The sequence below is a fragment of the Apteryx mantelli genome, chromosome 7, assembly GCF_036417845.1.
Source record: "Apteryx mantelli isolate bAptMan1 chromosome 7, bAptMan1.hap1, whole genome shotgun sequence".
In the NCBI taxonomy this organism is placed as follows: Eukaryota; Metazoa; Chordata; class Aves; order Apterygiformes; family Apterygidae; genus Apteryx; species Apteryx mantelli.
In genome coordinates this window covers 21,031,975-21,057,754 of record NC_089984.1, presented here as the reverse complement: position 1 = coordinate 21,057,754, position 25,780 = coordinate 21,031,975, and the positions used below count along the sequence as shown (strand labels likewise).

Genomic DNA, 25,780 nt, shown 5'->3' with positions numbered 1-25,780 from the left:
AAGGGCTTGGCACTTTTTCTTTGTCAGTTTATTTTTTTAATAATGTTTATTATTATGAACTCTCATTTGTCTCCCCAAACAAAACATAGAAGTCCTTCCTTTTCTTTAAATACTAGAGCAGATAAATGAAAAGCATTACTGCTTGTAAGCCTATTTGTCTTCTCCACTGAGGTCACAATCTTTCTCTCTCTCTCTCTCTCTCTCTCTTTTCACACACATCCTGCCCCAAACAGAAATACACATATGACCTTACATACTCTGGAGTCATCCAGCTACCTCTTCTGTCTGAAAGGAACTGATTGCTGTTCTCCCTGGGAATATAAATATGAAGTGGGAATAGAGATGTGATCAGACAGCAATATTTGATGAGTCCTCCACTACCCAAGATGAAGCCAACTAGTTATGTTATTCCCAAACCATCTGATGTTGGCTCTCTGGCCTGCCTTTGTCACTTTGCTAATTCAAAGTGTGCTGATTTTGGCCCAGTGGAATTTGCCCCGGCACCTGTTGGCTGCAGATAGGCTCCAATGTGGTGAGATAAGGCCTTGGCCTGGGACCAGGTGCTATTCTGGCCGTCTTCTGCAGGGCTCACTCATCACACTTAATCACAGCCGGGGTATTGGGTGAGCGCATCAGAACACACCAGGGAAGTAGTTTTGGGAGTAGTGCAGATTAGCTGGGACCTCACAGATCTTCCTGTCCTTGTCTTTACATGATAAATTTACAGTTTGGGCCTCATCCAACATGCACTGAGGCACAGGGTTAACTTTAGCACTGGTAGAACCAGTGAAGTCACTGGGACCATTTTCTTGCTTAAAGCTGAGCCTCGTCTCCTGTATTCTGCTAGACTAGAGGCTTTGCTAGAGATACTTCTTCCTGGAAAAAGGGACTCACCTACCTATCTCTTAGTTTTGTGGAACTCTTTTCACACCCCACTGGACTACCATGACCTCCTGCAGCAAATGTTCTGGGTAATCTTTCCTTCACTCTTTGTCTTGGCTCAGTTATCCAATGCGTAGTCAAATCCATTTCTACAGAATAATCATTTATCCATAATGAACTGAAGTCTCTATTAATTGCTGAGATGAACTGCCCTATGGCAACTACCTGGTAGGAGTCTAAATAGCTCATACTTTGTGTCATATTCCTCACACTGGAAACAGATTTCCCTACAGCCGGAGGGGCAGGGAGATCTGGGGTCAGTTCACTCTGGAGAGCAGCACAGAGACGGTCCAAAAATTTTGGATGACCACACCTTAGCCATGGAGAACTCCTCCTAGTATGCATCAGAGTATGAAGAAACCAAAGGCTTCCTGCCTGCCTTCTCTCCGCTAGGCGTGGGTAACTGCTGTGCTGGATGAAGCTGCCCTGCTGCCTGCGCTGCCACAGCACCAGTGACTGGGAGTGGTTATTACCTTTTCACACGGATGTTGAGCATGCCGTTGGAAGAGTCGATGATCTGCATGGCAGTAGCATGGGAGAGGCCAGCACACGATTTCCCATTGATGGATACTAGCACATCATTTTCCCACAGGCCTCCACGGCATGCTTTGCTTCTCTTTCGAATCTGGAAATGCAGAAGAAAGAGGTTAGGGATGAAGGGAAGAATAGCAGCTATTTAGCTCAGTTGCTTGTTCTCTGCTGGCCCATTTACTGCTCCATCCCTGAAGGAACCAAATCAGAGGCCTAAGAACACTGCGCTGCCAATGAAGGACCAGTGCCCTTGAGTGAGTCCTGGTTGTGCTGCTGGGCTTCTGCATCCCTGGTTATTCCAAGGGTCATGATGGTAAGCATAGGCCTGATGTGAGCACCAGCCGGATTTGAGTCTTTCAATGCAGATGAACATCTACATGCTCTTTTCCTATCCCCTAAGTTGCAAAGGGAGTCTGTGTTTTTGAAAAGGAACAGGATTTCTTTCCAAACAATCCATGTACCTGGCTGTGCGTGAGCATTTCCTGCTGTCCGCCCCTACTACATGTCCTTGGCGTGACCCCCAGCATGCACGCAGACACTCCCTGCAGGCACCTTCCTCGGGGAAGCCGACCTTGCGAGGAGGTGGGGGCTCCATGGCACTTCCTGCTGTCAAGCATTCCTGCTCTCATGGCTTTGGCCATCATGTTTCTGTACATCTCAGTCAGGCCATATGGTGTCCTGTTACACCAGCATAAACCTGGAGTAAATCTTTAGCCTTAACAGGAGCTGTGCTGGATATGCATTGATGTATCTGAAAGTGGAGACTGGATCCCTAGTTCCAGACTAGGTCCCAGTTCTGTGGCTTCTCATGGCCTCCTTAGACCATGTGTTTCTCCTTTCTTTCTTTCCCTCATGCACAAGTAAAACCTTCTATTGAAACCCTGACCCAGCCTAGCCTTTCTGTTAACTCAAGCAAGCAAAGCAAATGCCAGCTCCGCCCAAAGCACAGACCTCTCCCATGTAGGTAAGCAACTGGACAGTCTTCTTATAGGACTGTTTAGGACCCATAATGTACTCACTTTGCACAGGCAAGAATAGCCAGACAAAAACACAGGGCCAGAGCAAATCAGGCCCAAGGTAGCAATACACTGCATTTGTAAATGCTTCTGGCAAATTTCTTCAGCTCTTGCAGTGTTGTTGACTGAGAGACAAATCAGTGCAGAGCTGTTTAACAGAGTGTCCAGTAAACCAACCATGGCAGATCCCTGCAGAGGGGTAATGCACAACAGGACACCTTCGCCTATATCTTCTAGTCTTGCTGCTCAAGTGACCAGACTTGGCCTTAATCCTCTGCAAGTATATGGGGAAACTGCACAAGCTACTTTGCCCTGCATCCCACGGCAGCCCCAGGAAGGGAAGCGGAGGTGAGAGGATTTCTGTCCCATCAGCACTGCTGCAGGGCAGCGGGGAGGAGGGAAGGAGAGAGCTGGAGCCCCAAGGAGGTCCCTTGGCACCACCAGCTGGTCTCAGGGCCCAGGCCCTTGACACCCATGGAGCGTTTGCGCCCAGGGCTTGACTCTGCTGGCCAGGGCTGAGCAGGCAAGAGCAGCACACCTCCCTGGTCAGCCTGCCAGCAAAGCTGAGAGGTGTTGGGGAAGAGAGTGGAAAGAGGGTGGGCTATCCTCTGAGTTGTTTGTGTGTTCACTGGCACTTTATCACTCTGTAGCCTCTCCAGCTTGACCCCAAATTTTGCCAGCATGCTTAAAATAGGAACTGGCTCACCCCAGCTGCCATATCCATCAGCTCCTGTCATCTTAGCCCTTTATCTCCTTCCTTGTTAATATAAACAGCCTGGAATGAGAACATGTGGGTCTGCAATAAACTATTGGTGAAGAACCACTTTGCTGCTGTTACAGTACAAATGCCCCTTGCCGATACTAGGAAGGGGGCAGCTGTTAACCAAGAAGAAATAGCAGCACCGCTACCCACTGACACAGCAACTAATGCAGAGGGAGAAAGCTGAAGTGTGGTTTAAAAGGAAAGTGTCCCCATAATATTCCCCAAAAGGCCAACGGCTGCTCCAGGCCAAGTGCTCAGTGCTCAGCCCTGGATGGGAACATGTTTGCTGAGTACCTCTCCCGATTACAGAGCAAGGGAACTGGAGCTTAAAGGCTGCCAGCAGGTGCTCAGAGCATTCCTCACATCCCAGCATACTCCTCCATGCTAGCTGAAACCAGCTGGCTGTGGGCTGGTGACCGCCCAGACCGGTGGCAGTAAGCCTTTCGGGCTTCCTACGGTCCACTGGCCCCTTAGTGCTGCGGGACCCTGCCGGCAAGCATCGGGATTCCCAGGCAGGGAGGGCCAGGCTGCGCTCGCACACTGCCCGCTGCTGCTCCAGGCACCTGTGCAGTGGAGGAGGCTGGTGGGACCACGATAGCTGCCCCGCACAGGCTGAGTAACGTGAGCTGGCAACACATTTCTTCTGTGGCTGGCAAAGGTGCAGGCCCAGCAACTCTGGCCTGGTGTGTGCTCAGATTTTACCAGAGAGGCAAAAGGCCTGTGCTCTAAAGCAACGAGAGTTACTTCAGTGCTGTTGCAGGAGCCCTGTAATACAAAAGAGGACTTCTCCCTCTCTCCACTCCTCCTTGCAAAAAGAGGACCAGTGGCCAGCCCAGGAAAGACCTAGAGAGTCTGAAAATAGCATGCAAGTATTCCCGGCATTCAGCTCCCCCCTGGTTTATAAATTCCTCCCCAGGAATTTATAAATCTGCTTCCTGGGGCAGAGGGAAAGACACTATTCACAGCTTCACTTTAATGACAAACCCCAAACTCACTGAATTTGCCAGGGGAGAAGAGCAAAGGGGTTAAAGGCAGAAGAGGATTCTGCAGGGAGAGAGGGAAAAAAGCATATTGCACAGAAAGGATAGGAGTTAATCCACAGCCCTGTCAGCAGGGTGCTGCCTGCCAGACACTGGACAGCCGCTGGATGGAGACCAGTACAAGCCTGCCAGTTTGTATGACTCCCAGCACCGGGCTATGGAGACCTTTAAAGACGAACCGCAGCCTGCATGTCTCACTCACAGTGAGGGCAGCACCAAGTGCTTTGAGGCCATGGGCCAGGCTCACTGCCCACCCTGAAGGTCGGGCTGCCCTCACCTCAACCACTTGCTCCCCATACCCGAAAGATGCCCTCTCCTGGGCACCCGGCGAGCCACATGCGGCGTTGCTAATAGGGAGCTTTTGCTTAGGTTGCGGACAGGAAGAAAGGTGTCACCTGGCAGCTCTTCTGAAGAGATGGCAAAGGATGAGAAAAGTGGCATTTTAAAGAGAAATCCCTCCTGCTTCCTGTAGCAAATCCTTGGAGCACTTTCTTGTGTGAGTCAGAAGCAGCACGGAGGGACGCTGAGAAGGGGCAGCCCTGGCCTTGGCCCAGGGGGATTGCACTGTCCGATCTGGGACATACTGGAAGGATTCACTTCTCCCTTTGGAGGGGAAAAACCCACAAATTCTCTGATCCTCTCAACGACCTGTTGTCTTATTCATTTGTGCTATTGAAAATATAAATCAATGTGGAATATTGGATCTATAAAGCAATGAAATACATTTACATAGAAAATTGTCCACCTCACCGCACTCACACCAGGACTTTTGTTGTGACAAAAGAGCTCTTGTCAAGGAGGTTTGGTTTTCTGTGCAGCACCTACTTACATGAATATATATACATATATATGCATATTTCCTGTCATTACCTTGCCCTGTTCCTCTAACTGATCCTATTGAATCAGACAAGAGGGAGGGGGCGGAAACAGCTGAGGGGGAAAAAAAGGAAAAGGTTAAGGACAACAAATGAAGAGGAAAGGAAGAAGAAAAGTTGTTGAAAGGAAAGTCAGTGCTAGGAGAGGCCAGGAAGGCCAGCACTGGGAAGAGGCGTTAACAGAATTTTCCTTGTAAAGTCCTGGAGAGACAAAAGGATGCAGTGATTATTGGACGTGTCTTGGGGGATTTTGGCCTAGCTTTTGGGAACAGAATGCAAGGGAGGAGGGGGTCAGATGCAGCTTGGCAGCATCTGTCCTTCAGTATGCACTATATTTAGATAGTGGTATGTGGGGGGTGAACACACGCTGGGATGCTAAGAATAGAGTAATCCTGATTATAACTCAGTGGCTTCATGTCTTGCCTGAGTACAGCCCAGGGAACCCATCTCGAAACTCTGCAACCACCCTCCCTTCTGGCCAGCCCCCCTTCTTCCTAAGAAAGGAAATTTGTTGTGGACAATCAGAAATGGCTTGCAGTGCTTTTCAGGAAAAAGCTGTGGTAGGTTCATGCCTTTTTCCCCATTGCCTCCCCAGGGTGCCTCACACCTCCTCTCTTTCATCAGCACTGCTCAATCTGTAAGGCAGGAAGGCAAATTACATTATCTGCTTTTGCCCTAACCTCCTAATGCATCTTTCCAGTAACAACCTAGCAAACTCAGGCCAAGCCAAAGTTGTGGATCGACTACAATTGGTCTTCCCATCCGATCCCCCCTTCTACTCTCTGACTGAGTCTCAAATCACACAGCTGCTCCCCTTCTCTCAGCAGCTACAAGGGCATGGGGTGCAACGCTCCATGGTGACCTGGGGGTGTTTAAGTTTCATTCACAGCCGTATGTGAAATGTAGTCCTGCCACAGGGCTCCCCCAGAGAGATAAGAACTGCCTCATTGTAGTATAAAGCAGTATAAAGCATTATTAAAAGGTAAGGAACTCAGGTAGGAACTTAAGAACCAACCAATGTTTGGGTCTGCTTCTCCCAGGACTTCCTGCTCAGCCCCACTACAAATGCAGTAGTTGTTAGCTGCCAGAGCAGAAACACACCCCACCATCTCTTCTTTCTGAACATCTGTTCAAATCATTTTGGTTAATGGAGCAGATTGTTTTTCCTCCAAGGCCAGCACCTAATCTGCACTTGTGCAAAGAAGATGCCCTTGTGGTTAAAACACTAGAGTGGGATTCAGGAGACCTGGATGATCTTTTGTGTGACCTTGAAGAAAACATTCAAACTGTGAGCCACAGATGACAGGAGTCACAAAATCAGGAAGTTTTTCAGCAGTCTTTTGCTCTGACTCTTAAATTTTATGTGTCTCAGCTGCCCACCTGAATGCAGAGATCCAGTAAGATAATTTTTCTGTGCCTTGTCTATTAAGGATGCGAACAATGTCACATCTCATAGCAATTTTACATGAGATATTTACTCTAATATATTATAATTACACTAACCATTACAATTACACTTCTCTATTTAGTTCCAGTAACTTCCTGCCCAAACACCTTATTCTCATTTAAGAAGTGCCACTGGGTGACTGGCTTCTTGGCAAAGTAGGTCCAGTGTCCCTGTGAACCTATTTCACAGGTTATCCACAGTGAGGCTAAATAGGGGGTGCTCACCTAGAGAGAAAGAAAGAATAGAAATTTTCTGGGACAGTAAATGAACAGAGCAAGGGAAGGTGGTGAAAGAAAAGATCTTGAGTAGAAGCAAAGATCTGCGTGGCTTCTGGGTGAGGGGGACTGGAGATGAAACCTGGTAGTGGCAGAAGATGCTGGTGCTAGCCAATCTGCTAAGTGCATCCAAGACTCCTGTAATCCATCACCACCTTGAGCATACTGGCAAGGGGGATGCTGCTAACCCAGTGTTGGCAAGAGAGGAGAACAACTTCTTCACTGTACTGGACCTAATTTCAATTTGTACCAGGGGTATAACTGTATAAAACAACTGCAAGCAATCAGGGGTTGTTAGTTTTCTCTGTCTTTTGAAACTAAACACCTTAAAAAGAGCATTTTGCAGTGATAATACAAGGGAGGAAAACAGAAAAACAACCCCAAACTATTCACCTTCTTTGCCTAAGCAAAAAGCTTTGAGCTGGGGCAGAAGGAGTAAGGGGAGCCTTGCACACAGGGCAGAGTCATCCAGAAGTATGGTTTCAGTCCCCAGAATAAGGCACCCTCAGCTTCAGCGCTCTATCCTAATGCTACATTGTAAAAGGCAGCAAGCTTTGCGTAAAACCCTTGCTCAGAACAGAAGACTCTTTAGTTATTACCCGCTGTTGAACAGCAGCAGTCTAAGTGTAATATGCCGCCACAATATTTATTCTCAGACAGTGCAAGCTAGGATGAAAACATACCCACTAGTCTATTGATAGAATGAGGATACAATCCAAGACAAAAAGCACTTATGTTTGCAAAAAGTCATTGTGGGTTACTGTGCCAAAACACAGCACCCGTTAACCCTAAGAGAGCCTCTTAGAAACCTTCTGAGGAGGATAAGCACCGTTGTTCTGCGGCGCCATGGCAAGGATAGGATCAGTGACTGGTACTGCTTAGACAAATGCCCCATGTGCCTGCAAGATTGCGGGGAGCTTCTGTACAGGGACATGCACCTCACAGTGGTACATGTCTCTTCACAGACTTGCAGCCTCTTTGTAGGCGTCTTTATCTATGAATGTACAAGAGAAACTGGCTAAGCCTTTATAGCTGCATTCAGTAGTTCTAGTAAGTTGAATAATGCAAGGGAGCATTCCTGGGCTCTGGACCTCAATTGCCTGTAATGTTAACCTGTTAAAATGGTCCTTGGCACACCTTTGGCTCAGACCACCTAATGCTCTCCTGGACAATTCCCAGGCACGGTCTGGGAGCTAGAACAGGCCATTCCCAGAGCCATTCCCAGTGGGCAGCTTGCATGTGGCCTTCCTGTCTGGGAGAACCAAAGAGTTTAACTGCTAGGCTTGGCTCCCCTCTGCAGCGCTGGCCTCAGTGCCGGAGAATGGTCCCAGGCACAGCTAATGTACTAGGTATGGAGGCAGTTTGTGTGGTTTCACCACAGCTGCTGGTAGTCATGTATCTGAGATGCTTCCAGGACTGCTAATGGCCAAATAGGATATAAACAAGCTACTGCCCAGACTCTTCACCTCTGCAGGCACGAGAGGGGAAGCTTTTCTAGCAGTGTCCTTCGAACAGAAGTTTTAGACAACTTGTGAAAGCAAAAAGCATGAGGCAGCATGAGGCAGGCTGTGGTCACATGAGGGAGGAGAAACCATTCAGGACAGTAATGTCCGAGAGACCAGAAGCCAACAATCTCACTTTGTCATACGCATGATTGCTTCATGTCATTTGGAGGGAAGGCAGGCAGGGAAACAATAATAAACACAGAATGAAATGGCTTGGGCAGTGAGAGAGAAGTAATTTAACAAATGGTTAAAGATTAGCTAAGGGTAAACATAGACTATAAATCAAGTTTCTAACTATTCGTGACTTCTCAGTCAGACTCTAGAGCAATCTTTCAATTAGTGTTATGGTGGCAAAAAGATCCACCTACTTGGTAGAACTTAATCAATTTGTGATGTCCTTCTAGTCTTGCTTTAGAATGAGCTACTACTCCCACTTATTGTTTACTGCGTAATTTCACTGAATAAAAGCCTGTCTGGTCTAACCCACAGTCCCTAACTTGACAGGAAAGACAGTTTAGAGGGAATGGCATAACCACTGATCTAGTTTGTCCACACAGTCTGCTCTCCTCACTTGTTCTGGGAAGCAGTGCTTGCATAAGGCTACTTTACTTGCAGTTAGCTTTAAGCCCTGGTGATGCTCAGGAACTTGTGAACTGGATCATTAGCTGTTACAAATCAACAATGGCGATTTGCAACAGCGAGGAGATGGCTTTCTGTTTAGGCCCCCTTCTTACTGTTATCCTGGAGGTCCTACCCGCGCATCTCTGCGGGGAAGAGGAGAGCTGCCCTTCCCAGCTCTGCCCCTCGCTCACTGCTGTCCCCGCGCTGGGCTGCGCTTGCAGCCTCACAGCCCGGCATCCTGCTGGCACGCTGTGACCACAGGGCCCAGCTGCTTCTCGGAAAGCTCTCCCAGCTCTGCATCCTGTGCATCCTTGCCATGTCCCAAGCGTGGCACCTGTCTGAGTGCTGACAGGCCGTAAGGCATGGCCAAAAATGCTACAAAAGCTGCTCCAGGCACTCCTTCTACAGGGCTGATGCACGCTCAGACCTGCAAGACCAGCGCTAGTGACTGCTATATGCGAGGCTGCCAGCAATACTTTCTCAGGTGAGACTTTAGACATCTGTGAAAACAGATAAAGAGCAGCCTGTCTGCCTTTCACTGAAAGGGGAGAGGAAGAGGTAGTGCTTGCAAATCTGCAAGCCATCAGATCTATTTGGGTTAGAGCTGGCAGCCTCCAGCAGGAACAGAGTCACATGAGCAAAGGTGAACAGGAGAGAGCAGCCAGGTCATAGGTGGCAGAGACCAGCATGGCCCAGCGTCCAGGTGGCAGGGAAATCTGGCAGAGGGGACTGGAGAAGCAGTGGACTGCCAGCAGAGAAACAGGAAAGACAGGAGATATGTGACAAAGAGGTAAAAAGGATGTTGTGTTGCACTGCTCTTAAATGACAAAACAGTTCTTGCTTTTAAAAGCAAGTAGCTATACAATTCTTGTGCGTCACTGCTTACCCTAACACGTCATTCTTTTGCTGCAGGGTAGATGTAGAGAACAGGGGACTGAAAAGAGCCTCTTGAGTTATCAGGGCCAATCCCTGGTTGTTTCATATGCCACATTTACTCCTGTTCATCAACTGATTTTAAAAGGTTTCCAGTTGTTTGTCTAGATTGGAAAATTGTTGCAGAACCTCCCTGCTTAGTTACTGCTGGCCTTTCCGTGCACACTCGTTCAGTGACAAGGCTGTCCTGTATTTGAACTGTGCTGCTGCTGTTTGCCCAACATCTGTTTGCGGACAGCAATAGTACCTTTCAACCTTTGTGCTAGGTGAAATGAGGCTTCTCTCCTCCCCTCCTTTCCTATAGCTGCTCTACCTTAAATTATTTTTTCTTGAATGTGGCTGAATCCATAGGTGTATTTCCAAAGAATTCTCACTTTTGCATTACATAGTAACATCAGTGCCTTCCTATCTTTATTAGAAACAGCTCAAGTGGAGCTCATTTGTTTGTTTGCCTTTTTTTCAGAGATGCATCATTTTGCTGGCTTGTAATCCTCCTGTGATACATTGATATGCCCAGGTCTTTCTCCTCCACTATCACAACCAGCTGAAGAGCCTCTAATTTTCACTAATTTTTTTAGTGTTAGTTGTGGACCAGACTATGCTGGAGGTACAAGTGCCTTCCTTGCTTTGTAAAGTAACTGGGTTTCCCTGTTGTGGAATAAATCTTGTTTTGTACATGACTCCCTAAAGACAGCTTTGCATCACTTTGTACCATCTTTAAAGCTGCCCTGCTAATCTTGGTAAAAAGTATTTCTGTAGTCTAGCTACACATTGTTTCTAGTTTGGCTGATTATGCACTTAATGCTTATGTCTTACCTTATGACTTTTCTGAGACTAGCTGTTTTATATTTTGCTTAGTTTCAAATGCATTTGGTGCCCATTTCCTTATTGCAAAGACATCCTCCAGGAATCTGAGAGTATTATTCTCCTTATTGTACTCTCTTGTCAGAATGGGTAAGTCTTCTAATCATTTATAGCTTCTTGCAAGAAATGCTGTACGCATCAGGGCGTTTCCCTTAGTCTTTCTAAAGTAAAAATCTTGCTATCTACGGATCCTTCTCATTCCTTGCTTTTAAGCTTGTTTTCTCTCTTTCCTGCTGATTGTTCCAGGCCAAAGATTTGTTGCGTTGTGTTGCTGTGTGCTACTGAGCTATACCAACAGGCACCTTTATTTTGGTAAGGAGTAGCATAAATTCCCACTATCCTTTATCTGCTTAACTGGGTAAGAGTTAAAAGATTCATTACAAATGATAATAAGCCAAGTGTGAACACACAGTAGTTCCACTGTTTTCAGCAAAAAGGACATTGCTGTAACTAAGAATAAAATGGAGAGTTTCCTTTCCTTTTTTGGTCCTTTCCTCTTATTTTTCCCTTTATTTGTTTCTCTAGCTCTCTCTATTCCAATTCTTCCTAATTTCTGTAGAACTATTCATGTCCTCTGTTCATCTTTAATCCTGCTGTGTATCTGCCTGCTGAGCATATCAGTGTTTGCTGTCCTTTCAGCTTATTCATTACTGAATTGATTTTTTAATACAACCCTAAGTTAAAAATCATCTACCCTTTCCCACTGAGGGTTCCCCAGACACTAGTAAATTCTCTGCTGCTTCTCTTTTGGCTCGCCCTCCACTCCTATGATATCTGCTTTTCTGAGACTGAATTGTTGTGGTACCGCCAATCTTCCATGTACACATCAGACACTTTTAGCACACAGACACTGCAGGTGGTTGTTTGGGTGGAACAAAATATTCAATATGTGTGACTCGAGCAGGAAATCCTACTTTACGCAACATTTAGTCTCTGGCACGCCTGACTGCATGATGCCATCAAATCTTCATTGAAACCACATTAGGTTTTAGTCAGACAATCAAAGCACTAGCTGTTCACCAATCATCATCTGCTTATGTGTATGGTAAAATACCAGGACTGTCAATTCTCATTTACTTCGTAGGTCATGCTGGTGCCGGAGTGAAATAATTTCCCTCTACATTGCAGTGCTAGCAAATTAGATGCACTGTTGAAGTTTACTACTTCCTCTGGAACATTAGCCTTGCAGGGAACCCAGAGGAAACAGGAAGCAGGAGATGGACTGATCATCAACAAAGTCTTTTCTGGCAATTCCAACATCTCTACACAAGTACAATGTATACCATTTATATCTAACTTATTTATTATACTTGATTCACTTCCATTTATTAGTCCCAAATTAGCTTTTTATCTGCTTAGCTCTTCTTTTTATGAAGAATGGTATGTAGAAACAATTTGATACAACATCCAAGGATAAGCATACTTCTCTAGTGTTCCTACTTAGACTTTTCTAGTCTGAAAGTTGAAATTGCCTAAAATGACAGAACTGGAATCCCCTGAGACCCCAAGTTTATCAGCTCAAATATTTCCTGATACATATAGGATATTCATGTCTGTATTTCCTATAGCATCTTCTCCAGATTCATCCATATTCTGTCCTTCCCCATCCTGTCTGAATAGATTTTGCTATAAGAGTCCAAGCACTAATAATATTTCTGTTGTGTTAAGCCAAGTTTTCCTTGTCTCATGTAAACACTTCCCTTTCTTCCCCAGAGTCCTTTCTTTGACAGCAATCAGCTTACTAGTAGACCCTTCTCATTTATCTAATCTGCCTTTCCATGCATGCACACCGTGTTCTTCACTGTACTAACAAACATCGTGTTATTTGACCTTACTTCTGCTAGCCAGGCTCCATCTCAGTGACAGCTCCCTCTCTGACCACATTTCCCAGTGCAGCCCACTGGCACCCATCTCATCGATGGAGGCAGAACAGAGTAAATCACTCATCCACACCCCGAGTCCCAGCTCTAAGAAGCCAATAGAGAAACACGCAGCAGTGCCATCTTTCTCTGTGCAATATCATGTGGCCATAATCCCTGGCCAGGTTTATTAGCAATGGGGCCATTCCCATCTTTGGCTCCTAAAATATCCAAACAGACAGCGATAATGATTGTAGAGTTTTGGGACATGTTTTGCAGGCAGCATTTTGGCCCAGACCTCATCCTACTGATGTCAGCAGCAGAATCCTAACTACAGAAGAATGAAGAGTTGATTTTCCATCAAAAAGAGCCCAAAACATCAAGCTTCTACTCTCTTACATGGTAACAGAGGAGGACAATTAGATCACTCCATGACTCCTGGAGATTTATTCTAAGCATTCAAATTTAACATTCAGATATAATCTTCTCAGGTTCCTAGTAAGGATCCATAAACCCTTTGCTTGGAGGCTATTTAAACAGTGTTGCATTTAAGACAGTCACTATTCAGGGGTCACCTGTATTCCAAACTGCCATTAAATTCTGGACAATAATAGCCCAAAGTGATAATCATAAAATCAAATTTGTGCTTGAACAATGCTTTATATTTTGAGCCTCAAATGGATTTGTATCAATTACATTTTACATAATTATTTTTTCTGCAGTAGCCAAGAATTGTACTCCAAAAAAATTTTTTTGTATTGCTAGACTTAAGGAATGGCACCCACTTCTCAGTGAGAGCTACTTCTAGCTAATACTTTTCTGGAAGTGAAATGCTAGTAATCCCTGAGCAATATTCTATTCACCTTAAGGTGCAACTTGGATAATGGTTAGTTCTTGTTGCTGTTCATTCCTGAATAATCTTTATATAACACACAGTATCTCCTCCCTCTTCAATCCCAATTTTATAACTATTGGGGGAAAAAAATGAGCCAAAATAATCCTAGACTCTGCAGAGTTTATGTGACCACGGAAAATACTATTTTGCTAGCAACCACTGATTGCAGATATCTGTGTCATGGGTATTGATTCTTTGAAGCCCAAGAATATGTGCAGAAGTTGTTTTCCTGGAGAAAAATAATCTTTCTCCACGTAAGAAACCTCCACCTTGGGAAGAAGCTATGGGATTCCAAACCATTTGGCTGCAATTACAGACAAACGCTCCTTGACATGGGAAGAGCCAAATGACAGAACATTTCATTTTACAGTTCTGTGTCAGAGGCATAGTCTTCTTAAGGAAACAGAAGGAGATTGGCAGAGCATTTGTTCATTCCTGCTGCTGGATGTTTTCCATTGAGATATCCCTGGATATCACTGCGTCAAGGCTAATGCAGCTGTTATGAGCTTAGTGAACAGAGTAAGCGTTTTTTCCATTTTTTAACCTGCTCAATGATCTTTTGAAAGGAGAACTGTATCGGCTGTTGATCAAAAGTAATGCAACTCGAGGTTCATGTTTATTCCCTTATTTCATCTCCCATCCAAACAACCTCTGCTTCTCTTTAATTCTTGAAATGAAACCAGTATTTGCTGCTTAGAGCATCAAAAATATTCACTTCAGATAGTATTCACAAAGCTTCACCAACAGAAGAGACCCTAGGAAATTTGTATCTATTTTGAAAACTGGAATGTAGTAATGAAATATTAAAGACAGTTGAACTGAACTGCAGAAGTGGCTTTTGTTGCTTTGGTTTTAATTAATTTTGATTTAGTTGGATGTCTTATGCGAGTACTGTGAGCCCTTATTCCCGCACTGTCACTGTGTCATACCTCTGCTGATAAGTGGAGAGAGCTGTACAATTTATAAAGGGTCTGAACTATACAGACCTGCACTGAGAAAGCAAGCAGGTCTTTACCTGACACTTGTGTACCTACTTCCAGCTCAATAGCATGCATTTTGGGACCCATATTCCCCCCAGGACCCTGTTGACCATTCCACCCAAGTTTTCCTTTTCAGATCTGCTACCTCGGTAAGGCGTTCCTGCATTCCTTAATGGTAGTGGAAGATGCCAGGCTCACTAGGGATATCCGAGTTCAGCGGAACAACCCTGCCCTCACAGTCCACATCCTGAGGTCCTACCTTTGACACCTGAAGGGGTCTTTTCTGCTCAGAGCCCCCCTGCAGCCGGAAGCCCCAAGGGGCACCTCCAGAGAGGGTGATGAGCATTTCTTCTTCAGCTCCCATGATTTCTGTGCTTTGGATATTTTGTCTTCTGTGGCACCTTCTTCCCAACTTCAAAACAAACTCCAGTTCTTAGGGGGCAGTATCTTCCATTCCCATCTTCACAATTCACATCACGACTCCACAGTCCCCAAAAAAGCCCTCTTCTCACTTTCTCCTTCAAGTTCACACACACAAGAGGAGAAGTGAGACTGTCAAGCCTAGCCTTCCCTGCTCTTCTGGACTCTCAGCTGCTGCTCTGCCCACGATTAGACATTTGATTCTGCTCTTGGTAAGGGGCCAGAGGTGTCCGGCACACGTGTCATGTCAATCTCACCCTCGGTGCCCCCCCACATACACCATGGATCGCTCACCGAAGCGTGGCTGAAAATAGCTCATCTCCTGTCTCTCCAGAGCTTTGTCTGACACTCATAAAGCTGGAAGCATTTCAGTAAAAATTTTATTTCCACTTCCCATTCCAATCATAAATCCTAGAGTCACCCAGCACTCGGGAGCAGTTAGTGTGACAGTTTCAGGCAAGGACACGACACAGGCACCAAGATAAGGTGACAGCACCTTGCCCTGAAACATTGAACAAAATCGGCGCGGCAGTGGCATGCTCTCCACTTGCCGTGTTTCTCCGTGCAGCTAGTGTTACCGCACTGCCGCGCTACCTCAGCCCACCCTGAACCACGGGCAGGCTACCGACGCCTCACGCTCCCTCCGCAGCTTGCCGCTCCCTGCTCTCCTCTAGGGCCGCTCCCGGGCCAGGCCCTGGGGCGAGAACAGCCGGGAGCAGCGGCGCGGACGGACCCGCACTCCTCTCGGGGCCTCCGCGGCCTCCCCGCCGAGCGCAGGCCCCGCGCCCCGCTCCCTCGCTGCCTGCTCCCCGCAGCGGCGCAGACGCGGCCCTCCGGCTCCCGCAAGCCCCGATCCCTCGGTCACGCAACGAGTAGACACAAGAGCAGGCGCAAGAGAGAAGTCCCTGTTTCCCCTTGCTGCGGGGCCCAGACGGTAGCTCGCGGCCGCAGCACAGCAGGATCGCGTCTCCTCTCTGGGCGGGCCGGCAGCCTCTCGGCTCCGCGCCTGCCGGGTGTTTGCAGCGCCGGGGCGGCCCAGGCCGGGCACCCCAACGCCGCCGCCGCCGCGCTTCCGGGCGCCGCCGCCCCTCCCCGTTGCTACGCGCCCCGGCAGCCGCCCCGGCGACGTCACGGCGCGCGCGGTGCCCTGCGCGAGCCCCTCCAGGCGGGGCACGCAGCGCCCGCCACGGCGACGTCACGCCGCGAGCGGGGGCGGTGCGCGCTCCCCGCCGCACGGCGCCTGCGCGGCATCCGGGCCCTTCCGGGCGGGGCGGCGCGGCGCGGCGGCCGGGGGTTGGCGGGGAGTGCGGACGTGGCAGAGAGCGGGCGGAGGGGCGCTTCCGGTGGGAGCGCCAGGCCCGGGAACCGGAAGCGGGCCCGGCAGCAGCGCCGGGAGCGGGGGGCAGCGGCGGCAGCGGTGAGTGAGGCCGCGCGGCGGCTCCGGGGGGCGCCAGGCCTCCCGGCGGCGCCCCGGGCGGCGAGGCCTGAGGCAGCGCCGCCGCCTCCCTCCCCGCCGCGGGAGCCGGGGCCTGGCGGCGGCGGCTCTGCAGTGGCGCCGAGCAGGGCGTCGCGTCGGTCCCGCCCGCGCCGGCGACCGGCCCCGGTAGCGCGCCCGTGAGGGAGCGGCCCGCGCCGCCCCGGCCGGGGGGGTGGCGGCCGCTGGGCCCGGCCTGCCTGGCGGCGGGGCTTCCCCTCCGAGGGGGGGCCAACTCGGCCGTCGGCGGCCCGGGGTGGGGCGGCGGCCCGGGGCTCTGCGGGTCGGACCGTCGCTCCCTCCCGGAAAGCCGAGCGCCTTCCTGCTGCCCGGGGTGTGTGTGAGGGAAGGTGTCCTCTGAAATAGCCCGGCGGTTTTGCAATCCTCGTCCTGTTCTCCAGTGTATTGTGTTGCGCTGCTTAAGCTGTCATTCATTCAAGGCTTCTAGAGGAGGGTCGTCCCATGCAGAGACCCGGTGACTGCGGTTTTCTGGATTTGCTACTCAATTTAGCAGTTGGCTGCCTATGGCTTGCTTTGAAAATGCATGGGAAAAAGGAAGGGAGATGGCATGACCAAAACATGACAATAGGCTTGAGATAGTAAATGTGCAAGATGAAATTATGGTTTCCACATAGATGGTGCTTTAACTGTGTTTGTTTTGTATTGCTGGAGTTCACTTTCACTTTTTCTGAGGTAAGCCCTTTTGAGCAGGGAGAAGGTTAGTTTCACTTCTTTTTATACTACAGGGGTACTTGAGCATTTTCCAGTACCACCACAAAAAAGCATGTGTGTTGTCTTAGTCAACTCTGAAATCGTGTCTTTGATAGGGAAATCTTGCAAAAACATCCAAACTGGGCTTCACTGGTAACTGTCATATTGTAGTTTAAGCTCCCTTTAAACTTACAGTAGCTGTGGCTGATGAAGGTGGTTGCTGGAACACAGGTTAGTTGTTTACACCAGCATCAGAAGTTAACCACGAGAATTCTTTATATTTGTATGATAATGTTAAAGAAGACTTTTATAGTTTGCAACTCAGTTTTCATCTGATAGTCCCATAAAAATATTAGTCCTTTCTTGTTACAAGGTTCGTTAGTAAACTTTACCAAATGTTTGGGAGAATGTTAGAGGGAGGGGAAATGCCTTCTGACATATAATGTACAATCTCTCTCTCTCTTTATCTCTTTTCTTTTTTTAAAAAGTAATTTGATTTGCTGCTGAACTTACTCTTGAAGTCTTTACTGTTCATTAATGTGAAATTGTCCTGGATGGATTTAAGTAACTTTGGCTTTGATCTGTTCCTCCTTGTCAAAGAATAGCTATTCTGATTGAGGGGTGGGCACAAGTCTATGTGACCTAGAATCCTAGAGCCTCTCTTTTCTGAAGGGACTTGTCTTAAATCATAGGTGTGTACTGTCAGCAGAAACATAAGCACCTCTGCCCATTTTTGTGTGAAAGAAGGCTAGTTCTGTAAGTAAGAACCTTTCTGCTTAAAGATGTATCACTCAATTCTTTATTGCTTCAGACAGAGTGCTAGATGAAGATGGATCTAAGAAGTAGTTCTTCTTAGCGTGCTAGGACATTGACTACAGGTTCTAATTTCATGGCTGAAAGCTGAGTTCTAGCTCTAGCAGTAAAAGCTGTCTAAAGGATTATTTCTTCAATGAGTTGTTTGATGCTTGTATCCCTTCAGTTGTTTTCTTCTGATACTGTAGGATTATATTTTCTTCCTGTAACAGTTATTATCAGAAGGAGGGTCAAAAATCCAAGAAAGAATTGGTGGTTGGCTAAGGAAGGGCAAGGTACAAATATTGACTAACAATAATCAACAGCAAGGTCTCCACAGAAGAAAAAGGTGGAGGTGTCTGGTTCTTTAGGTTTGAAAGACTTTATTAGGAATGGAATGTGGAGATAGAGCTTGTTCTTGTGAGATCAGCGAGCTCCAATCTGAAGAAAGAAAGCATGAAAAGACAATACAAACTGGGTGGGATGCATTGGGAAAAACTAATTCTGGGCATCTTTATTTTTTGTGAGTGATAGGAATTGTATAATACATATTTTTGAAGTTAGAGCACAGAAATCTTGGATGAAAGATGGGCAGTGTTACAATGTATGCACAGAAAGTTTGTGTAGCATTATAATACAGTTTTAAGTCTTATTCTACAAATTTTTACTCATTTGTTCTTCCTTCTGTCCTCTTCTCTAAACTTTAAACTACTTTAACTGTTTCTAATCAATTACACTTGTGCAAAGTTCACAGAAGTGAGTCAGATGACTTCACTGGTTGTAACAGGTATCTGGAGATGCAACTAAGGAGGAGAAAAATCTTCCACTGTCACTTTATTGATGTCATATTTTCTATGACGTTGGCCTCCACAGAATTTCCCTCCAGGAGTGGTGCCCATAACTGAGTGATTTTGAAATCTTTTTGAGAAATAGTTATCCATCCAGGGATGCCTGTATTTTGTTAGAGTTTATTCCCGAAAGAGAGGTAAAAATCTACTGGAGGGGGTAGGGGGTTGGAAATTGTGGGAGATTTGAGGTTAGGTCAAGACTAAGATTTTTGTATTGAATTTTTTACCATTTTCACACTCTTGTAACTTGTATGTTGCGTTGGTCCTTGCCCAAGTTGATGGCAAGGACCTTTGGCCTAACAGAATGGGGCTTAAGGGAGCCCTTCTTTAGAAGAACATAGAAATGATCTTTTTAACTTAGGCATGAACTACTGATTTTTGCATCCTGATGCCTGAAAGACTCTTTCAAAACAGCCCAAAAAAAGCAAAACTCTCTTCTAGAACCTATTGTGTCAAGGTGTTTTAGCAGTTAATCTATCATTTCTTTTCCTAGAAGAGTCTTCAATGCAAATACTGTGGCTTCTGGACTTTCATTGGTATTAAATTGCAAAGTTACATTTTTGTAAAGTAGGTGTCTTATGTCTCTGGATGAACTGTTAAAACAGATCCTTTTGAACTCAAAATGCATAGATGAAGAAAATATTACCTATGGTGTAAGAAGTTCTGAGAATCTGCCCAGCTTCAAAGACAGAGCTCCACACAGATAAAACTGGATTTTGGGGGTGCATTCCAGTAATGCTGTTTGGAATAATTTGGACAAATATATGGGAGGCATGCCGCTGTAATGGCCTGGATCATTCCAGATCAGTTGCCAGTCTTTGACTTCCAGGATATGAGCTTCTCTTCCAGCATTTCTGTTTAAAAAAGTGAAACAGGAGCTTCTTGCATCTAAAGAGAGCCAGGTGTTCTATGAATCCTTGTAGCAGGCTTTGTCATGCTGTATCTGAAGCAAAAGCAAGGACATCTGTCAGAAGAGTGTTCTTGGCTCCAGAATTTAGGTCTTTATGAGAATGGCGTTATTTTGGTACTTCTACATAAAATTGCAGCATCGACACGTTAAAGACGCTATAAGTAATGTTCTAAATCGGTCTTTGAGGATGCTGATCATTCCCTTCTCTCCCATCTTTTGGAAATGACTTTGATTTCCATGTTCAGAAATTAAGTAGACATATTTGCTTTAGTTCCAGCAAAATATAGCAGGCCATGCTGTCCTCAGCTTTTTTCCAAGGATCACTCTCATCAAAAATGGAAACAAATAAGGCTTTTATTTCTTTGGGACCAGTAAAAATTTAGCATCTTTCTGAAAGTAAGTCATTTTGTTGTATGCTTTTCCTTTAGAAACTGATCAAGAACTGATGAGATCAAGCTTTTCAGTTTCAAAAGGGAATTAACAGTGAATGCAAACCAGAAAAATGATGGCTGTGCAATTTTTAGTGATTTGGGAGTTCTGCTGATTGAAAACATTCATATGAATCACTGTATTTTTTTAAAACGGGTCATAAAAACTGAATTGCAGTCTGTTTTATGTGGATACTGAGGAATTCAACATATTATAGAAGCTAAAGATTTGTTCCCTGTATTGATGTGCATTTTTTTTCCTTCAGTTTGTTGCCGATCAGCGCTGGTTATCTGTCTTGTATACTTGTGTCCTGATATAATTTTTTATTATTTGCACTAACACTATTTTAAACAAAACTTCCATAGTCAACTGCCTTTTGTACAGAGGAATAGAAAACTGTAGAGAGTGACTGCTTCATGTTTTGCAAGAAACGGATTTCAGTTATTTATAGTAATGACTGCTTGTTGCGATAGCATTTTCATACTAGCATCAGTTCTGCTTACTTGAGCTTTGTTTATATACTGGTGCTTTGTATTGTAACTGTTGAGTGTAGTAGTATGATGTTCAACAGCATGTTTTAACATTACCTTTCGCTTAGTTCTAATAATGTGTTGCCACATACAGATGAATATCTTCAGTATTTTGATCAAGCAGAAGTGCCCATTTACTTCTCTCCTTATCTGGTGTATGCATTACATTCTTTCTGTGATTTTTTTTTTTTGTCATCTCAAATAGGGTATAAAATCCTCCCTTTTCCCATATCTGTTCCAATACCAAGTTCTAATTTCTGATCTCTATTTCACATACATCTTTTTTGGCAAATAAAATGAATGCTGTTTGATAAAAATGATCTTCCGTGAGGGAGAAGGAGCAGGGACTCATGCAGCAACGACTGTCTTTGCCTTCTGAGGTGGATACCCTTGGTCTTGCCCAGATGATACTCCACAACAATAATGAGCAAGCATGGCACTAGCCTTACATTTAGAGCAAGTCGAACAACTGAACTAATAAAGTAACCTTTCCCCCAACTTCAACACAGGCTGCTTCTTGGGTGTCTCAGGTGTTTCCTCCTCCTTTTCAGTTCCCTCCTTCACCCTCTGCCACTTTGGAGGAAATATCAGCCTGTGCTGTGCTGGAGGTTAGCATGTGCAGGCTGCCTCATGGAATGGCTGAAAGTCTGAGTGGTAACTACCTTTCTCTCAGTAGGGGCACTCAGAACCATCTCCTTCATGTAGCTACTTTTTCCTAGAAAGCACAGGAAATTATTTTCTCGGAACTTTGTTCTTCTAGTTTTGCTTTAAATAGGCTTGCCTCTTGGTTTCAGTATTACTGAGGAGAGAAGAAGGAGCAGACAGCTACTGCCCAGTCAGGTAGGGAATAGCATTCATGGGAGGGAAGGGGAAGGCTAAAAAGAGAATAGTAAAAGATCGTCAGGTAAGGTCACCACCTAAATATACACATATCAGTAAGTCAAAAATGGTTTGCAAGGGATACTCTTGAGTTTTTCCCCCTGTCTTGCCATATAAAAAAGGCGGGGGGTGAAAGATTGGTCTTCTCCAGCCCTGTAATAATTGTCTCTGCAAACAGTAGATTTGTTTGGGGATATCTCCAGCGGCTCCTGTAGAGTTTTGTAGGTGTGAATTGTGAAGAGTGACTTAATGATTATAGTTCTGGATGTGTTCTGCAGGATGCTCCCGCTTAGTCTACAGCTCTTCTGGAAGAGCTGTTTTGCTTCTAGTGACTGTTCCAACAAACTCCATGTGTGCACAGTCTGATAAGCAGCAGTCAGTGCTTAGAACAAAGAAGCGAGCAAGCCGTGGTCCTTCCTTGGCAGCAGCGGCTGCCCTTATGTCCCAAGATGCTCAGATATAGCAATCCTCTTGCCATATTCTCCCTTCCCTTTGCTCCCACCTTGCAGGAGGAACTGTCCTACTTTGCTGTTTGCACTGAACGAGAAGCAGAGGGGGTAGGTCTGTGATTGTGATGTGCTGGCAGTACCAAGCTGGGGAGGAAGAGGTTAACCTCTAAAGGAACTTGGGCAGGGAGCAGGCCCCAAAGTCCAGATTTCTTGGCCCCATGGCTGCCCAGGTTAGACTGTTCTGCAGAATTAAGTCAAAGGTGGAGTGGGAAACCTGAGTTTTTAGCACTGACCCTCTGGCTCAGTATGAAGGTGTTTAAAAACAATGCAGGCTGATCAAAAATTCAGACTGTCACACTTTTGTAAGCTGTTGCGAATGACATTCTTCCAAGGGTAAACTAACTTTAAATATTTAATAGAAAAGTTCTTGTTTTTAAACAAAATCTCTATTGTTACCTTCATAGAGTATGAAGAATATAAATATAAAACTTAATTTTTTTCCTTTCAGATTAAGTTTAAAAGATGTATAGTACAGCTGATGTTAATGTGAGTTGTCATCTACAGATAAAAGTTGAAAAAATGTGACATACAAATCAAAAATTTCTAAGTCCTAGTTCAGATGCAAAATATCTAATTTTTAGGGTAAGCATTAGCATGCTTTGTTTGTATTTGTTGTATTTACTAGCTATGGAAACTTAAAATGTAGTACGCTCTGTCTTCTGTAAACTATTAGATTGTTCTGTTATGATATGCATGTTTTCCCTTGGTATGATATATATGGCTCTGCAAGAATGTCTTTGTATATAGATGGTTCTTTAAGAACCATTGTTATTTTAGTACCCTTTCTGTATGACTGTTGTGTCTGTTGCTGAAATAATTCTTTGAGGTTACATTTTTGATAGTGTAAAAAAAATTAGCCTTGGTTGGCATGTTAAAATTAATGAATAGGCAAAACGATTCAGGCATTTGTTACCTTCTTGAGTTAAGCTGTAGATTCCTCATTGGGATTTACTTCAACAGGCTGATGGCTGTTGCAGCACTATTTGTCATGTTTGTGTTAGGATTTACTACACATCTTTAATGCACGAGTTCATCGTAGGGTTTGGAGCAAGATGAGGGCAGAATTAAAGTTATTTGCTTTACTTTAGCTTTGCATTTTTATATAAACTGCAGCCTTTAATTTTTTGCTTTACATACACGCATTTGTTTACAATATTACTACAGATACAGTCTTAGCTGTGTTGGAGGGAACAATGCTATATGTAGTTAAAGGAGTACAACAGGGGGTACAGGGTGTTATTGAGAAACAGACTATGGGGGAGTCTCCTGCCCTTGAGCAGATCTCCTTGGTTCTCCACAGCTGGAGGTCTCTGTGGTATATCTGCCTGCTTGGGACCATGGTATTGTAAGTGCCGGCTTGCTTTGGGGTCTCCCATGGTCTTTTTTGTTTTTCTCTCTATAAAGTTAGTCAATCTTTAGTATGTACAAAAGAGAGGAATTAGGAATCCATCTATTAAGCAAGATTTTGTGAATGGCTTTGTCAGGAAACTTCCGACATGTCTCTGACACACTCTCCTTCCTGGTCTTGCCCTTTTGTATAAATCTATTGGTGACATCTTTGCCTGGGATGCTTTTCTTTTTGAACATCTTTTTTAGGTGAGCATGCTGCATTTGGAATCTTTTAATTTTCTGAAACATGTATGCATATAATGAGGACTTTAAAGTGTCCACTGTTATAAAAAAAAAAAAAAAAGAAAAAGAAAGAAAAAGTCTTTCTTGACCTTTTTCTAGATTCTTTCAAAGGTTTCAAGAAGCAGCCTTTGTGGATGCTGAAGTGTGTTGCTTTTTTAGCAAGGAAGCATGATCTAATAGACTAAGCATAGAGCTGCAAGCTGAACTTGCTGAGTGTTACTGGTGTTATGTTAAGGAATCTCGCATCTGAGTCATGAAGTCTGTTTTCCATTGGTTTGTTGATCTGGGAGCTGCAAGTAATTCTTAAGGTATCTTGGGAAGCTTGATAATTACCTGTTGCAGAATAGCAAATTATGAGGTTTTTTTCCTAAGAAGGTGATCACAAGTCTAACCATATTAAAGAATTAATAAGTTGATTATGAAACATAGTTTATGTACACACTGTTCTCTAGCTAGCTTTTCTAAAGGGTTTTTTTTAATCTTACTGGGAAAATTGCTGTGCAAGAGTAACTTGCTACTAATGTGTTACCTTCCCTAGTACCTCAGGGACTTTTTTTTTTGTGAAAATAGTAGAGAAGTTGACCCATTTGGTTTTATGTCTGCTAAAAGCCACTTTTCCTCCTCTTTTGCAGGTGAGATTAGTTTGGGGATGTGAATACAATGAGTGTAAACCAGCAAGCTCACACAGGGCCTCCTTACGGGCAACCTCAACCTGGATATCAGGGATACCAGCAGCCTGGCTACGGAGGACAGCCATTGCCAGGGGTTCCTCACTCGCAATATGGAACTTATAATGGTCCGATGCCAGGATACCAACAGCCAGTCCCTCCACAAGGTACTTCTCAATCAAAACTTTATGTTTAATAACCTGTGAATTGTTGCGTACACAGAATGTTTATTTTTAACGGTTCCTATTGCTAATTTTTATTTTGTAGTAGTATTTCTCTTTGCTCTTGTATGTAGCATGCATGATGTTAAAAGTTATGTTCTTCCTGTACATTTTCAGGATATTGTTCTGCCATTTGTCCATTTTAGTATGGTTTACTTTTCTTCTATGGCTAGAATAACACATTGAGAAGCACAGCCTACTTACTTCAGTATTTCACTGCCCCTGTGGTACTGAAGCACCTGAATAGAATAATCTTCCTGATTAAGTTGTGTTGAGGGGCAGCTGTTAGGGACCCATAACAAATTTGTAACGGAGACTGCTTTACATTAATATGTAGAAAGACTTGCACTCCATCCTGAACACTTAAGAGACACAGCTCTAGGTAGAAAGCACATTTGGTGGAGCTAGTTTCTTTAAAGTCTTTAAAACCAATAAAAAGTTTGTAGATACATGGGCATGCTCATAGGTTCCAGAATTTTCTCAGTTTTGCACAGTGGTATCACTTTTGGAGAGGCAAAATAGGTTTAAGCTTGTATGTCTTTCTTTGCAAAGCAGTTCGATTTTCCCCCCCCCAAAATAAATAAAGGCTTATTTAAAGTTATTAAACAACTTTGAGGAGTCTTTGTTTTTGAATACCTGTATTGTTTTGGGAGATTAAAAGTGATTTCTGAAATACTGTATAGGATAAAATACTATTGCTCTGACTAGAAGTGTTTCTGCCTTGTAGATAATGTCTGTATGAATTCAGTTCAGCTGAGATAAGAACACAAACTTTCACTCTGAGATGTTTGTTTAGATTTCAGATTAGTTTTCTAAGGAAATGACGAATATGCTAATCATGCTGATGGTCTCTGTGTCATTTTCCCCTCCAAGTAAATTTTGATTTTTTTGGAGCAACTTTGAATTTTAAACCAAACTTGATGAGAAGGGTAGAACAATCAAAGTGCCTGCAGTTGTCTTAAAACTAACAGAAGTGAGAGACTGAAATTCGTGTCCCTGAGAAAGAGGTTCCAATAGGAGCTGAACAAGTTACCCTGTTGGGTTTTTAACCGGGGTTAGCAGGATAATGGAGTGAAGAAGGGTTAGTGTGGTGTGCTAAAGAACAGGTTATTCAGTTACTGTCTTCCTCTTCTTTCCTTAATCTCTTCTTCCCCTCCCCCCAGTAAATCTCATCCAACAGCACTTTTAATCTGTGAATTTTGAACTAATTT

General features: G+C 44.9%; 2 protein-coding genes across 5 annotated transcripts in view; one reads left to right on the top strand and one right to left on the bottom strand.

Annotated features, from left to right (window-relative positions):
* SYNPO2L (synaptopodin 2 like) overlaps nt 1-14,910 on the bottom strand; it is a 34,364-nt gene extending 19,454 nt beyond the window's left edge. The window contains 2 exon segments of the mRNA XM_067299515.1: nt 1,416-1,567; nt 14,806-14,910. Coding sequence (XP_067155616.1) covers nt 1,416-1,567; nt 14,806-14,910 — 257 coding nt within the window.
* Nucleotides 14,911-16,308: 1,398 nt separating this feature from the next.
* Nucleotides 16,309-25,780, top strand: part of SEC24C (SEC24 homolog C, COPII coat complex component) — a 42,133-nt gene continuing 32,661 nt past the window's right edge. For all 4 annotated transcript variants that reach the window (XM_067299926.1, XM_067299925.1, XM_067299923.1 and 1 more), the window contains exons 1-2: nt 16,309-16,383; nt 24,313-24,515. In XM_067299926.1, the coding sequence (XP_067156027.1) occupies nt 24,341-24,515 (175 nt within the window). In that variant the 5' untranslated portion in view covers nt 16,309-16,383; nt 24,313-24,340. The remainder of the gene's footprint in view (nt 16,384-24,312; nt 24,516-25,780) is intronic.